Source organism: Pavona decussata, unplaced genomic scaffold (genome assembly GCF_977016875.1).
Source record: "Pavona decussata unplaced genomic scaffold, jaPavDecu1.1 SCAFFOLD_765, whole genome shotgun sequence".
Lineage (NCBI taxonomy): Eukaryota > Metazoa > Cnidaria > Anthozoa > Scleractinia > Agariciidae > Pavona > Pavona decussata.
In genome coordinates, this window is record NW_028145916.1 from 195,508 (window position 1) to 211,462 (window position 15,955).

General features: G+C 48.6%; 1 protein-coding gene and 1 pseudogene across 1 annotated transcript; both read left to right on the top strand.

Moving 5' to 3' along the window:
- Positions 1-430: 430 nt before the first annotated feature.
- LOC146448727 (5.8S ribosomal RNA) lies at positions 431-583 on the top strand (annotated as a pseudogene).
- Positions 584-9,554: 8,971 nt separating this feature from the next.
- On the top strand, positions 9,555-13,626 carry LOC146448728 (uncharacterized). Its single transcript, XM_085102384.1, has one exon. The coding sequence runs from the start codon at positions 9,608-9,610 to the stop codon at positions 11,636-11,638; it is 2,031 nt and encodes a 676-aa protein (XP_084958510.1). The 5' UTR covers positions 9,555-9,607; the 3' UTR covers positions 11,639-13,626.
- Positions 13,627-15,955: the final 2,329 nt, after the last annotated feature.

Sequence of the window (15,955 nt, forward strand, 5' to 3'; positions counted from 1 at the left end):
GGATCGATCCAGACGGAAAGTTTATCAGCAACTCTTCAATATTCCTGTCCACGGTGATCTTTAGTTTAGCCGGTATTTCCGTGAGTTGTGGCTCATTTGCCAACCTATGTCGTTATCGAAAAAGGGAAATGAAGAGTTGCTTTTAGACTTCTAATATTTTTCTCTAACCTCGGGACTGTGTGTTCCGCGTCAAGAAAGTCCGCCATTACCCACAATGCAATGGGAACATTCATTCTATACCACAGTCGACCCACCATGTACCCTAGTCCCATCAAATGAACTACATCTCGCCTAGGAATAAGTGATTTTCCTTTCGCTCCACCTCGATTTCAATGAAATTAGGCTTGTGTTTCACGCGTAAATATTGAAGACTGCAACGTTGTTCAGTCAAACTGAGACCCAATAGTAGTGTTAAAACAAAATGAAAGAAAACTTTTAACGGTGCATCTCCTGACTCACGCATCAAGAAAAGAAGGCAGCCAGCTGCAATAAGTACTGTTAATTGGAGAGTTCAGAGTATCATCCAACCTTTGAGGGCAAAATACGCTCTTAGGTTCTCCGAGGAGAAATTCCCCCATCTTCGGGCGAATTTCCGGCTCCAAGCCAATTCGGGCCATTCGGGTGGGATAATGGACTTGTGGTGATGTGAGCAAGGAGAGCGTCGCAGCAGCAGTCCACCCCCCGTGAAGAAATTGCACAGCCTACCCATCTTCGTACGAATTCCCGGCTCGAAACCAATTCGGGCCATTCGGGTGGAATAATGGGCTTGCGCTGATGTGGGCAAAGGAGAGCATCGCAGCAGGAGTCCATCCCCCGTAAAGGTATTGCACAGCCCACCCATCTTCGGGCGAATTTCCGGCTCCAAGCCAATTCGGGCCATTCGGGTGGGATAATGGACTTGTGGTGATGTGAGCAAGGAGAGCGTCGCAGCAGCAGTCCACCCCCCGTGAAGAAATTGCACAGCCTACCCATCTTCGTACGAATTCCCGGCTCGAAACCAATTCGGGCCATTCGGGTGGAATAATGGGCTTGCGCTGATGTGGGCAAAGGAGACCATCGCAGCAGGAGTCCACCCCCCGTAAAGGAATTGCACAGCCCACCCATCTTCGGGCGAATTTCCGGCTCCAAGCCAATTCGGGCCATTCGGGTGGGATAATGGACTTGTGGTGATGTGAGCAAGGAGAGCGTCGCAGCAGCAGTCCACCCCCCGTGAAGAAATTGCACAGCCTACCCATCTTCGTACGAATTCCCGGCTCGAAACCAATTCGGGCCATTCGGGTGGAATAATGGGCTTGCGCTGATGTGGGCAAAGGAGAGCATCGCAGCAGGAGTCCATCCCCCGTAAAGGTATTGCACAGCCCACCCATCTTCGGGCGAATTTCCGGCTCCAAGCCAATTCGGGCCATTCGGGTGGGATAATGGACTTGTGGTGATGTGAGCAAGGAGAGCGTCGCAGCAGCAGTCCACCCCCCGTGAAGAAATTGCACAGCCTACCCATCTTCGTACGAATTCCCGGCTCGAAACCAATTCGGGCCATTCGGGTGGAATAATGGGCTTGCGCTGATGTGGGCAAAGGAGACCATCGCAGCAGGAGTCCACCCCCCGTAAAGGAATTGCACAGCCCACCCATCTTCGGGCGAATTTCCGGCTCCAAGCCAATTCGGGCCATTCGGGTGGGATAATGGACTTGTGGTGATGTGAGCAAGGAGAGCGTCGCAGCAGCAGTCCACCCCCCGTGAAGAAATTGCACAGCCTACCCATCTTCGTACGAATTCCCGGCTCGAAACCAATTCGGGCCATTCGGGTGGAATAATGGGCTTGCGCTGATGTGGGCAAAGGAGAGCATCGCAGCAGGAGTCCACCCCCCGTAAAGGAATTGCACAGCCCACCCATCTTCGGGCGAATTTCCGGCTCCAAGCCAATTCGGGCCATTCGGGTGGGATAATGGACTTGTGGTGATGTGAGCAAGGAGAGCGTCGCAGCAGCAGTCCACCCCCCGTGAAGAAATTGCACAGCCTACCCATCTTCGTACGAATTCCCGGCTCGAAACCAATTCGGGCCATTCGGGTGGAATAATGGGCTTGCGCTGATGTGGGCAAAGGAGAGCATCGCAGCAGGAGTCCACCCCCCGTAAAGGAATTGCACAGCCCACCCATCTTCGGGCGAATTTCCGGCTCCAAGCCAATTCGGGCCATTCGGGTGGGATAATGGACTTGTGGTGATGTGAGCAAGGAGAGCGTCGCAGCAGCAGTCCACCCCCCGTGAAGAAATTGCACAGCCTACCCATCTTCGTACGAATTCCCGGCTCGAAACCAATTCGGGCCATTCGGGTGGAATAATGGGCTTGCGCTGATGTGGGCAAAGGAGAGCATCGCAGCAGGAGTCCATCCCCCGTAAAGGTATTGCACAGCCCACCCATCTTCGGGCGAATTTCCGGCTCCAAGCCAATTCGGGCCATTCGGGTGGGATAATGGACTTGTGGTGATGTGAGCAAGGAGAGCGTCGCAGCAGCAGTCCACCCCCCGTGAAGAAATTGCACAGCCTACCCATCTTCGTACGAATTCCCGGCTCGAAACCAATTCGGGCCATTCGGGTGGAATAATGGGCTTGCGCTGATGTGGGCAAAGGAGACCATCGCAGCAGGAGTCCACCCCCCGTAAAGGAATTGCACAGCCCACCCATCTTCGGGCGAATTTCCGGCTCCAAGCCAATTCGGGCCATTCGGGTGGGATAATGGACTTGTGGTGATGTGAGCAAGGAGAGCGTCGCAGCAGCAGTCCACCCCCCGTGAAGAAATTGCACAGCCTACCCATCTTCGTACGAATTCCCGGCTCGAAACCAATTCGGGCCATTCGGGTGGAATAATGGGCTTGCGCTGATGTGGGCAAAGGAGAGCATCGCAGCAGGAGTCCACCCCCCGTAAAGGAATTGCACAGCCCACCCATCTTCGGGCGAATTTCCGGCTCCAAGCCAATTCGGGCCATTCGGGTGGGATAATGGACTTGTGGTGATGTGAGCAAGGAGAGCGTCGCAGCAGCAGTCCACCCCCCGTGAAGAAATTGCACAGCCTACCCATCTTCGTACGAATTCCCGGCTCGAAACCAATTCGGGCCATTCGGGTGGAATAATGGGCTTGCGCTGATGTGGGCAAAGGAGAGCATCGCAGCAGGAGTCCATCCCCCGTAAAGGTATTGCACAGCCCACCCATCTTCGGGCGAATTTCCGGCTCCAAGCCAATTCGGGCCATTCGGGTGGGATAATGGACTTGTGGTGATGTGAGCAAGGAGAGCGTCGCAGCAGCAGTCCACCCCCCGTGAAGAAATTGCACAGCCTACCCATCTTCGTACGAATTCCCGGCTCGAAACCAATTCGGGCCATTCGGGTGGAATAATGGGCTTGCGCTGATGTGGGCAAAGGAGAGCATCGCAGCAGGAGTCCACCCCCCGTAAAGGAATTGCACAGCCCACCCATCTTCGGGCGAATTTCCGGCTCCAAGCCAATTCGGGCCATTCGGGTGGGATAATGGACTTGTGGTGATGTGAGCAAGGAGAGCGTCGCAGCAGCAGTCCACCCCCCGTGAAGAAATTGCACAGCCTACCCATCTTCGTACGAATTCCCGGCTCGAAACCAATTCGGGCCATTCGGGTGGAATAATGGGCTTGCGCTGATGTGGGCAAAGGAGACCATCGCAGCAGGAGTCCACCCCCCGTAAAGGAATTGCACAGCCCACCCATCTTCGGGCGAATTTCCGGCTCCAAGCCAATTCGGGCCATTCGGGTGGGATAATGGACTTGTGGTGATGTGAGCAAGGAGAGCGTCGCAGCAGCAGTCCACCCCCCGTGAAGAAATTGCACAGCCTACCCATCTTCGTACGAATTCCCGGCTCGAAACCAATTCGGGCCATTCGGGTGGAATAATGGGCTTGCGCTGATGTGGGCAAAGGAGAGCATCGCAGCAGGAGTCCACCCCCCGTAAAGGAATTGCACAGCCCACCCATCTTCGGGCGAATTTCCGGCTCCAAGCCAATTCGGGCCATTCGGGTGGGATAATGGACTTGTGGTGATGTGAGCAAGGAGAGCGTCGCAGCAGCAGTCCACCCCCCGTGAAGAAATTGCACAGCCTACCCATCTTCGTACGAATTCCCGGCTCGAAACCAATTCGGGCCATTCGGGTGGAATAATGGGCTTGCGCTGATGTGGGCAAAGGAGAGCATCGCAGCAGGAGTCCATCCCCCGTAAAGGTATTGCACAGCCCACCCATCTTCGGGCGAATTTCCGGCTCCAAGCCAATTCGGGCCATTCGGGTGGGATAATGGACTTGTGGTGATGTGAGCAAGGAGAGCGTCGCAGCAGCAGTCCACCCCCCGTGAAGAAATTGCACAGCCTACCCATCTTCGTACGAATTCCCGGCTCGAAACCAATTCGGGCCATTCGGGTGGAATAATGGGCTTGCGCTGATGTGGGCAAAGGAGACCATCGCAGCAGGAGTCCACCCCCCGTAAAGGAATTGCACAGCCCACCCATCTTCGGGCGAATTTCCGGCTCCAAGCCAATTCGGGCCATTCGGGTGGGATAATGGACTTGTGGTGATGTGAGCAAGGAGAGCGTCGCAGCAGCAGTCCACCCCCCGTGAAGAAATTGCACAGCCTACCCATCTTCGTACGAATTCCCGGCTCGAAACCAATTCGGGCCATTCGGGTGGAATAATGGGCTTGCGCTGATGTGGGCAAAGGAGAGCATTGCAGCAGGAGTCCATCCCCCGTAAAGGTATTGCACAGCCCACCCATCTTCGGGCGAATTTCCGGCTCCAAGCCAATTCGGGCCATTCGGGTGGGATAATGGACTTGTGGTGATGTGAGCAAGGAGAGCGTCGCAGCAGCAGTCCACCCCCCGTGAAGAAATTGCACAGCCTACCCATCTTCGTACGAATTCCCGGCTCGAAACCAATTCGGGCCATTCGGGTGGAATAATGGGCTTGCGCTGATGTGGGCAAAGGAGAGCATCGCAGCAGGAGTCCATCCCCCGTAAAGGTATTGCACAGCCCACCCATCTTCGGGCGAATTTCCGGCTCCAAGCCAATTCGGGCCATTCGGGTGGGATAATGGACTTGTGGTGATGTGAGCAAGGAGAGCGTCGCAGCAGCAGTCCACCCCCCGTGAAGAAATTGCACAGCCTACCCATCTTCGTACGAATTCCCGGCTCGAAACCAATTCGGGCCATTCGGGTGGAATAATGGGCTTGCGCTGATGTGGGCAAAGGAGACCATCGCAGCAGGAGTCCACCCCCCGTAAAGGAATTGCACAGCCCACCCATCTTCGGGCGAATTTCCGGCTCCAAGCCAATTCGGGCCATTCGGGTGGGATAATGGACTTGTGGTGATGTGAGCAAGGAGAGCGTCGCAGCAGCAGTCCACCCCCCGTGAAGAAATTGCACAGCCTACCCATCTTCGTACGAATTCCCGGCTCGAAACCAATTCGGGCCATTCGGGTGGAATAATGGGCTTGCGCTGATGTGGGCAAAGGAGAGCATCGCAGCAGGAGTCCATCCCCCGTAAAGGTATTGCACAGCCCACCCATCTTCGGGCGAATTTCCGGCTCCAAGCCAATTCGGGCCATTCGGGTGGGATAATGGACTTGTGGTGATGTGAGCAAGGAGAGCGTCGCAGCAGCAGTCCACCCCCCGTGAAGAAATTGCACAGCCTACCCATCTTCGTACGAATTCCCGGCTCGAAACCAATTCGGGCCATTCGGGTGGAATAATGGGCTTGCGCTGATGTGGGCAAAGGAGAGCATCGCAGCAGGAGTCCACCCCCCGTAAAGGAATTGCACAGCCCACCCATCTTCGGGCGAATTTCCGGCTCCAAGCCAATTCGGGCCATTCGGGTGGGATAATGGACTTGTGGTGATGTGAGCAAGGAGAGCGTCGCAGCAGCAGTCCACCCCCCGTGAAGAAATTGCACAGCCTACCCATCTTCGTACGAATTCCCGGCTCGAAACCAATTCGGGCCATTCGGGTGGAATAATGGGCTTGCGCTGATGTGGGCAAAGGAGAGCATCGCAGCAGGAGTCCACCCCCCGTAAAGGAATTGCACAGCCCACCCATCTTCGGGCGAATTTCCGGCTCCAAGCCAATTCGGGCCATTCGGGTGGGATAATGGACTTGTGGTGATGTGAGCAAGGAGAGCGTCGCAGCAGCAGTCCACCCCCCGTGAAGAAATTGCACAGCCTACCCATCTTCGTACGAATTCCCGGCTCGAAACCAATTCGGGCCATTCGGGTGGAATAATGGGCTTGCGCTGATGTGGGCAAAGGAGAGCATCGCAGCAGGAGTCCACCCCCTGTAAAGGAATTGCACAGCCCACCCATCTTCGGGCGAATTTCCGGCTCCAAGCCAATTCGGGCCATTCGGGTGGGATAATGGACTTGTGGTGATGTGAGCAAGGAGAGCGTCGCAGCAGCAGTCCACCCCCCGTGAAGAAATTGCACAGCCTACCCATCTTCGTACGAATTCCCGGCTCGAAACCAATTCGGGCCATTCGGGTGGAATAATGGGCTTGCGCTGATGTGGGCAAAGGAGAGCATCGCAGCAGGAGTCCATCCCCCGTAAAGGTATTGCACAGCCCACCCATCTTCGGGCGAATTTCCGGCTCCAAGCCAATTCGGGCCATTCGGGTGGGATAATGGACTTGTGGTGATGTGAGCAAGGAGAGCGTCGCAGCAGCAGTCCACCCCCCGTGAAGAAATTGCACAGCCTACCCATCTTCGTACGAATTCCCGGCTCGAAACCAATTCGGGCCATTCGGGTGGAATAATGGGCTTGCGCTGATGTGGGCAAAGGAGACCATCGCAGCAGGAGTCCACCCCCCGTAAAGGAATTGCACAGCCCACCCATCTTCGGGCGAATTTCCGGCTCCAAGCCAATTCGGGCCATTCGGGTGGGATAATGGACTTGTGGTGATGTGAGCAAGGAGAGCGTCGCAGCAGCAGTCCACCCCCCGTGAAGAAATTGCACAGCCTACCCATCTTCGTACGAATTCCCGGCTCGAAACCAATTCGGGCCATTCGGGTGGAATAATGGGCTTGCGCTGATGTGGGCAAAGGAGAGCATCGCAGCAGGAGTCCACCCCCCGTAAAGGAATTGCACAGCCCACCCATCTTCGGGCGAATTTCCGGCTCCAAGCCAATTCGGGCCATTCGGGTGGGATAATGGACTTGTGGTGATGTGAGCAAGGAGAGCGTCGCAGCAGCAGTCCACCCCCCGTGAAGAAATTGCACAGCCTACCCATCTTCGTACGAATTCCCGGCTCGAAACCAATTCGGGCCATTCGGGTGGAATAATGGGCTTGCGCTGATGTGGGCAAAGGAGAGCATCGCAGCAGGAGTCCATCCCCCGTAAAGGTATTGCACAGCCCACCCATCTTCGGGCGAATTTCCGGCTCCAAGCCAATTCGGGCCATTCGGGTGGGATAATGGACTTGTGGTGATGTGAGCAAGGAGAGCGTCGCAGCAGCAGTCCACCCCCCGTGAAGAAATTGCACAGCCTACCCATCTTCGTACGAATTCCCGGCTCGAAACCAATTCGGGCCATTCGGGTGGAATAATGGGCTTGCGCTGATGTGGGCAAAGGAGAGCATCGCAGCAGGAGTCCACCCCCCGTAAAGGAATTGCACAGCCCACCCATCTTCGGGCGAATTTCCGGCTCCAAGCCAATTCGGGCCATTCGGGTGGGATAATGGACTTGTGGTGATGTGAGCAAGGAGAGCGTCGCAGCAGCAGTCCACCCCCCGTGAAGAAATTGCACAGCCTACCCATCTTCGTACGAATTCCCGGCTCGAAACCAATTCGGGCCATTCGGGTGGAATAATGGGCTTGCGCTGATGTGGGCAAAGGAGACCATCGCAGCAGGAGTCCACCCCCCGTAAAGGAATTGCACAGCCCACCCATCTTCGGGCGAATTTCCGGCTCCAAGCCAATTCGGGCCATTCGGGTGGGATAATGGACTTGTGGTGATGTGAGCAAGGAGAGCGTCGCAGCAGCAGTCCACCCCCCGTGAAGAAATTGCACAGCCTACCCATCTTCGTACGAATTCCCGGCTCGAAACCAATTCGGGCCATTCGGGTGGAATAATGGGCTTGCGCTGATGTGGGCAAAGGAGAGCATCGCAGCAGGAGTCCACCCCCCGTAAAGGAATTGCACAGCCCACCCATCTTCGGGCGAATTTCCGGCTCCAAGCCAATTCGGGCCATTCGGGTGGGATAATGGACTTGTGGTGATGTGAGCAAGGAGAGCGTCGCAGCAGCAGTCCACCCCCCGTGAAGAAATTGCACAGCCTACCCATCTTCGTACGAATTCCCGGCTCGAAACCAATTCGGGCCATTCGGGTGGAATAATGGGCTTGCGCTGATGTGGGCAAAGGAGAGCATCGCAGCAGGAGTCCATCCCCCGTAAAGGTATTGCACAGCCCACCCATCTTCGGGCGAATTTCCGGCTCCAAGCCAATTCGGGCCATTCGGGTGGGATAATGGACTTGTGGTGATGTGAGCAAGGAGAGCGTCGCAGCAGCAGTCCACCCCCCGTGAAGAAATTGCACAGCCTACCCATCTTCGTACGAATTCCCGGCTCGAAACCAATTCGGGCCATTCGGGTGGAATAATGGGCTTGCGCTGATGTGGGCAAAGGAGACCATCGCAGCAGGAGTCCACCCCCCGTAAAGGAATTGCACAGCCCACCCATCTTCGGGCGAATTTCCGGCTCCAAGCCAATTCGGGCCATTCGGGTGGGATAATGGACTTGTGGTGATGTGAGCAAGGAGAGCGTCGCAGCAGCAGTCCACCCCCCGTGAAGAAATTGCACAGCCTACCCATCTTCGTACGAATTCCCGGCTCGAAACCAATTCGGGCCATTCGGGTGGAATAATGGGCTTGCGCTGATGTGGGCAAAGGAGAGCATTGCAGCAGGAGTCCATCCCCCGTAAAGGTATTGCACAGCCCACCCATCTTCGGGCGAATTTCCGGCTCCAAGCCAATTCGGGCCATTCGGGTGGGATAATGGACTTGTGGTGATGTGAGCAAGGAGAGCGTCGCAGCAGCAGTCCACCCCCCGTGAAGAAATTGCACAGCCTACCCATCTTCGTACGAATTCCCGGCTCGAAACCAATTCGGGCCATTCGGGTGGAATAATGGGCTTGCGCTGATGTGGGCAAAGGAGACCATCGCAGCAGGAGTCCACCCCGAGGTTAGGGTTAGGGTTAGGGTTAGGGTTAGGGTTAGGGTTTAGGGTTAGGGTTAGGTTAGGTTAGGGTTAGGGTTAGGGTTAGGGAGAGGACCCGTCCGGCCGAATTCATTTCTTTTTTAAAGGAATCTAAGGAAGGATCCTTCTTTGGGTGTGTTAGTCTGCGTGTATTCTTAAGTTGCTTTCTTGCTTTTTTCTCTTTTGCAGCAAGATTGATTGGTTCATGTAATAATTTTCAAGTATATAAAGACTGGTAAGGAGGCCTTTCTCAGATTGTCAACGAAACAGATTGCCGGCTACGTGGACAGGAGTCAATATAATTTTTTTTTGCATGTTATAGTTTAGCTTGCTATTTTGGGTGGAACTTTGATTGGCGAAATGGCTGTTCAGTTTGGCAATCTCAATGCAATAAGACGAGGAAAAGAATTGTTTTACTGTTTTTCCGAGGTCAAAAGCAAACTGTTTTTTAGTGTAGCGGAAGATCATTTATGTAATACACTGAATTTTCTGCAAATACAGACTTTAGTCTGTACAGAAGACGAGAACCGTTTTTTCTCCAGTCACCTTCCACCTCAAAATGGCCCTTTTAGATTAATAAGTGAACACAATTTATTACGTCTTCAAAGTAGCTATAGATTTCTATCGCATTTTTTGCAAACCTTTGAACCCCAAGTTCCTACTGTAACGGGCGACGTTTCAACAGGTTTTTCTCCGATAAAATCTCAAATACCTTGGAATTTTCAAAGTGAATTTGATCATACGCAAAATAACTGTTTAGACGACCAACCAGGGCCTTCCTCCAAAAATGACGATCTTGAAAGCGATGGCAGACACCTTGTGAATGTGGGTAGTAAACTGATTGGTTCTTCCGTAGAACCCGTCAGTGATGATGTAGTAACACAAGAAGCCTCTGACTCCTCTTGCAATGAAAGCAAAAAAGTTGCTTCCCTAAGTAGCGAGGAAATGTCACCCGAGCTCCTTTCAGACATCAAAGAAATACGAAGGTTTTATTCTTGCGAACTCAATTGTGACCGTGAAGGCAGTGCGTTGCAAAATGTGACTATTGACAAAATGATTGAAAGACTTTCTCGATTCATGTGGTATTTAAAAAACGTGAAAAAAGTCGATCCAAAATTTTCTTACTGTGCCGATGCGCAGATAATACAACAATTCTCAAATTACATGATGGATTCGCGTTCTGTAAAGGCAATAACTTGCAGTCGTTATATTTCCGCCTTCCTTAACGTGTTGAAAGTGCCATCAGTATCTAGTCAGATCAAAGATTGGACTGATTCAGTAGACAAAGTGAGGGCCATACAGAGACAGCTAGAACGCCTAGCACGGCGAGATAAAGTAGACGATTTGGCAAAAAAGCCTGCACTGGAAAAAGTGGTTTATAGCGAACTTTTAGAACTTTGCCGTGAATTAAAATGGGAAGTAAGCGAGAAAACTGGGTTGGACCAGGCAAGAAGTTGCATGAACTTATGTCTCCTACTGCTTTACTGTTCAGCTAACCCCGGGCGAGTTAAAGAATACATATCTTTGCGCATTTATGGCGGCCAAAACAGCGATGAGTGTAAGAATCAAAATTTTCTTTGCTTTAATCAAGACGGAACCACCATCTTGTATGAGGATGCTTACAAAACAAGACTCACTTATGGACCGAACAGAACAGATCTAACACCATTGACTTTTCTCACTAATTATTTGAAGATTTACTCCACTAAAATGAGAAACTTGCTTTTGGGGGGTAAAGAACATGATTTTTTGTTCGTCAATTCAAGAGGCGACCCCTTCACTCATGCTTCGTATACAAATTACGTGTCTTCGCTTTTCGAAAAATATTTTTCAATGAAGTTAACCACGGTCGATTTAAGAAAAGCAGTCGTAAATCATTTTTTGACTTTGCCCGGAAGTAACGATCCTGCGCTGAGAGAATCGTTTGCAACTTTAATGAAGCATTCCGTAAGGACGCAAAAGCGATTTTACGACGAACGTCCCTTGGCTCAGAAGAAAAGTAAGGCGCTAGATATGTTAAGCTCGACGGTTTCTCGAAGCCTTGACGAAGACGGTGTACTTATCTTGAGCGATGAAGACGAGGAAGGAAACATAGAATATCTTCCCATACCTGGCGATTTTGTTGCTTTAGTAGCGTCGAATTCTACTGAAAAATGTCCTGAAGTGTTCATTGGCAAAGTTTTAAGGTTATCGGAAGACCACAAAACAGCCTATCTAGCTGAGTATTCGGAGACTGAACCAGCAAAATTTAAACTCAATGCCGGTAAGAGTTTTAAAGAAGCTGTAAATGCATTGATTTATCCTATCGACCTCGTATACTTGCACTCTAACGGAATCTACGAGCTAAGAACACCGAAAATTGACATACATCGCCAAGTTCATAAGCAGTAAATGTTTTACAATGACTGAATAAGTTGAATAGTTTCTTGTGAGCGAAGTGTAAAGTACCTTTTTTGAATGTGGCAGGTAATCTATACCAAACAAGTTCATGGCTGAGATGACATATTGCGGCGAAGACCAAATGCTGTCACAAGTACTTAAAGAAATTGACCTCATCCCACAACTGTTCTTCGCGTTCATCGTCAGCAATGACAGAACAGTAATTTCCTTGAGTTCCGAAAGCTATTCTCGTTCAATTTCAACGAATTACTTGTCCTTCGCTAGTGATTTTTTCTCCGCGTTTCTTCGCAATAGCACTACATTTCGCATATGTAGCGTTTGCTTAAAACCGCACGGCCAAAATCAACTTTGTCTACCGAACAACTTCGATAAAGATTCTTTAGATTTACTTTTCAATATTTTGCAGTGGAATGTATGTGGCCCCCTATCTTTTTCTGAAAGTGACCTCGTATCTCTCGTACGGTTATGCGGTTTTTTACTTATAAGAACTGACATACTACACGCGTTTCTAGTTCAGTTGTTACCAGTCCGCGAAGTGAAGTTCTCAGAAAGTGGGCCAATATTTGTATATGAACTCTACAGAAACGGCTTTATGAAAATAGCCAAATTTTATTCGCAAGGTGTTTACCATCCAGACTTTTATAGCGTTTTACAAACCTGCACCAGTTATCGACAAGTCAAACGCAAGCTCCACAGCTTTCAACGCTTCGACAAGTTTGCGCGAAGGGACAAATTTCCGTCGGGAAGGTTCAGATTTTCGATTTGGGATGATAGCGACATTTAATATCCGTTCAAGCTGATATAAAGTGCTACTCAGCTAATATAAAGTTCAGCAAGGCAAAGTAAATAGCTTTATTGTGTCTTTTCGGGCGAGGGAAAGTTTTCCGAGTATTCTGTTTTGGCCTAAACCTTTTTGTAGGAAGTTTGTTTGGAAAACTTTTCGCCGCTCTTACATTTTCTCCTATTAGCAAGATGAAGTTTTTCGATTGTTACCGAGATGTTTTGGTATCCGTCCTGTAGCGTTGGAAACTTCAGCTTGAAAATAATGTATGTATGGCTAAATGAAAAGCGCCTGTGTAATTTCCTCTTCTTTTACTGCCGGATTATCATGGCCCGCCTCGATTAGCACTGCTATCTGCGGAGCCAGGGGATTAAGGATTTATTGACAAATAATAAAATATCGTTGTTGTTGCGCGATATATCTGCCTTTGACACTTATTTGTGTTGGTTTGTTCAGTGTTGCAAACAAAGCGTGATAGGTTTTCCGTTGTTCGTTTGGTCTACAAAGATTTTCTAGGTGTTCTGTTAATTTGTTGTAGACAGATTGTTTGAAAAATATTTAGCCACCTTAGTATAATCTTTCCTACTAGCAAGGTGAATTTTCCAATTGTTACAGGGATGTTTGTTACCCGTCCTGTGCGGTCGGAAACTTCAGCTTACTTTTAAGCATAGTATGATTTGATTTGTTGGAATGGGAAATGTTAACGTTCAACAGACGTGTTGCATAATTTGAAAGGTATAAGCATGTGAACAACTCAAGTTTCATTAAACGTTACTGTTTTGGTATATTTGATTGTTTTTTTTAATTTGATTGACCAATCCCCCCTTGGGGCTTTTCAGGGTCAATGTAGCCGCCTCTCACCCCACCCACCCAGACCAATGACGGCTTTAATCAGATAGACCATGACACCGAAATCCACGCCCTACTCTTTACGAACAGTGCCAAGGGTTCTTTAACTTCCCACAGATTATTATTAGGAACAAGTGTTGTGAGACGGGACGTACGGTTTACCGTCCTTATCCGAGAAGACTAGAAAGTCTAACAATTTGCAGATGTCATTACAAAGGCAACACTTTCCCCTCAGTCATTTAAGGACCCTGAGTGTTGGTCCAGCCGGGGTTTGAACCCAAGGCATACGTTCTGCGCATCGCGAGATACTCAGGTTTCCTATGGGTGGTGCCTACTAATGCAGGAATATTTTTGCGCGGTTTAAAAGTATACGGATAAAGCAGAACTTACCAAATGCTTTTGGTATCTCAAAATATAAAAAAAAAAGGGGGGGGGGGGGGGGTTAATCATGCATTTCTCAGAGATAATGAAGCTTCAATTTAGAAAAGAATCCCATACATAGGTTATTTTGGTTTAAGCCTATCTCCACCCAGTAGGCGACAGCTATCGAGCAAACACGAAAAAGAGAGAAGTGAGTGAGAGAAGCACAAGTTTGTGTATTGTAGAACAAACAGCGGCTTAACGTTTTTCCGTTAGCCGTAAACGCGAAGCTGAATCTCTCTATTAATGCTCAAATATCTCTGAAAAATGCGTGGTTACCCACAATTTTCTTTTTGGATCCCAATAGCCCTTGATAAGATCTGCTTTTCCCGCGAAGTCATAAACTGCACAAAAATACTTCGGTATTAGTAGGCATCGTCCTTAAACTATATTATTTACCATTGTCTTTAATATCCTTTTAATAAAACCTTGACAACCTCTCCCTCTATCTTTTGTCGTGTTAGGTGGGTGAGTGGGTGGATGGCGGGGGGGGGGGGGGAGGGAGGGGCTGTTTGTGCCAAGTTTTTTCTCAACCAGCTTAATCGAATTGTGTTTTAAAAAATCGGCCATCGGTAAGAGAGTTTATTTGTTTTAAAAATGCTGATTAAATGTCTCACTACCAAAAAGCATGATGTCATTTAAAAATAAAGAAGTTCATCGCAGGGCACCCAACGAGGGTTTGCTCCTAAATACATTGAAAACACTTTTTATCCAGAGTACTTTTAGATAACTAGAATTGCATTCTCAGCATCTGTTCCGGAATTCTAGGGGAACTTACGTCTTTTCGAAATTAAGAGAGATTCAGTACTCTTTTCCCGAAAATTTTAGAACACTTTCCTAACATTTTTAGCCGTCTTCAAGTAATAGAAAATTGGAGACATATATTTTGAACAGATATTTTGCAGAAGACAGTGGTTGGGTGCCCCTGTAGACTGTGAAAAGAAAGCTCGAAGATTTTCAAGCTTGTAATAAGGATTTAGAACCCTTGACATACTGAGATACTCCGAGTATCTGTGAAATTATGTATTGTTTACTCGAAAGACTAGCTGTTTCCTTTACAAATTAACAATTGAAATAGCTTAGAAAAAAAAAAAATGAAAAGGAACCAGGCAGTATTTACTTTATTCAAGTGACATTGCTGATAACAGAAAAAAATAGTTTCTGTGTGTCTGGCAAGAACGTAACAATTCATTTTTTTCACTCAGTCTGTGCAATAGCTAACTGGTCTCTTTATGTACAATATTTTCCAGGAATAATTTAAAAATTAGGTTGAATAAGGAAGTTATTTCAAGAGAAACAAGAAGAAGCAATTTTATATAACTACCTGCAGTTATAATTAAATTAATTATATTAATATTATATTAATATTTATTAAATTATAGCCATATAATAGATAAAAGACAAGATAGTGAGCTATTATCTTGTTTTTTTTATTAGTTTTAATGTAGGGCTCCTATTCATAACAGAGTATTCTAAAGGGATTACCCTAGTTAAATAAAGGTTTACTACTTGCAGGTGAAAATTCAAAATCTTTATTATTTCATGCTCTGAACAGAGCTTTTCAACATAAAATATCAATGCAGACGCAAAAGGAGACCATATATACATGTATAGTTCAGTAGACCTACTCATCATATCTCAAGACTTACATGTGAAGCCATAAGCTGTATATTTCATTCTATCTGTCATTCACTACAAGTGCTACAAGCAGACGAAGAATCGACTAGAGCATACATCATTGAGGAACTTGGACTTCATCACGTGTAAAAAGCAGACATCTAACTGATATTCTCGGTGATCTTTTTACCCTCAACCATAAGCTGTGAATCATATAAAAAAATAATTGAACAATACAGTCAACTCCCGATAACTCGAATCTTCAAGGGAAATTGAAAAAGGTTCGAGTTATCGAGGGTAAAGTTAGCGATGGTTCGAGTTATCGGGAGTCGAGGTTTCTATTATGTCACCACGAAATAAAAGGATTATCTGAAGTAGCGAATTCGCGTTCGATTGATCTGGTTGGGGAATAGTTATAACTGGAATAAACGCTAGAAATCGTTTGCCTTGACAATCAGTGCTTCACAGTATCTAGAGTTTGACTTGAAGCAACATCCTAAGAATCATGGATAACTTAACTGAATCCACGAGGAATAAGATCGATCGAATGCAAGCTAAAAGTCAGCAAGATTTTACTAGAAACTTGAATTTAAAGGTCCATATTCCCGCTGTGCTTTGTCTACATCATATCATTGTTTTTA

What these genes read in the sequence shown, in the direction of transcription:
- LOC146448728 (XM_085102384.1), top strand. Translation starts at nt 9,608, where the DNA reads ATGGCTGTTCAGTTTGGCAATCTCAATGCAATAAGACGAGGAAAAGAA.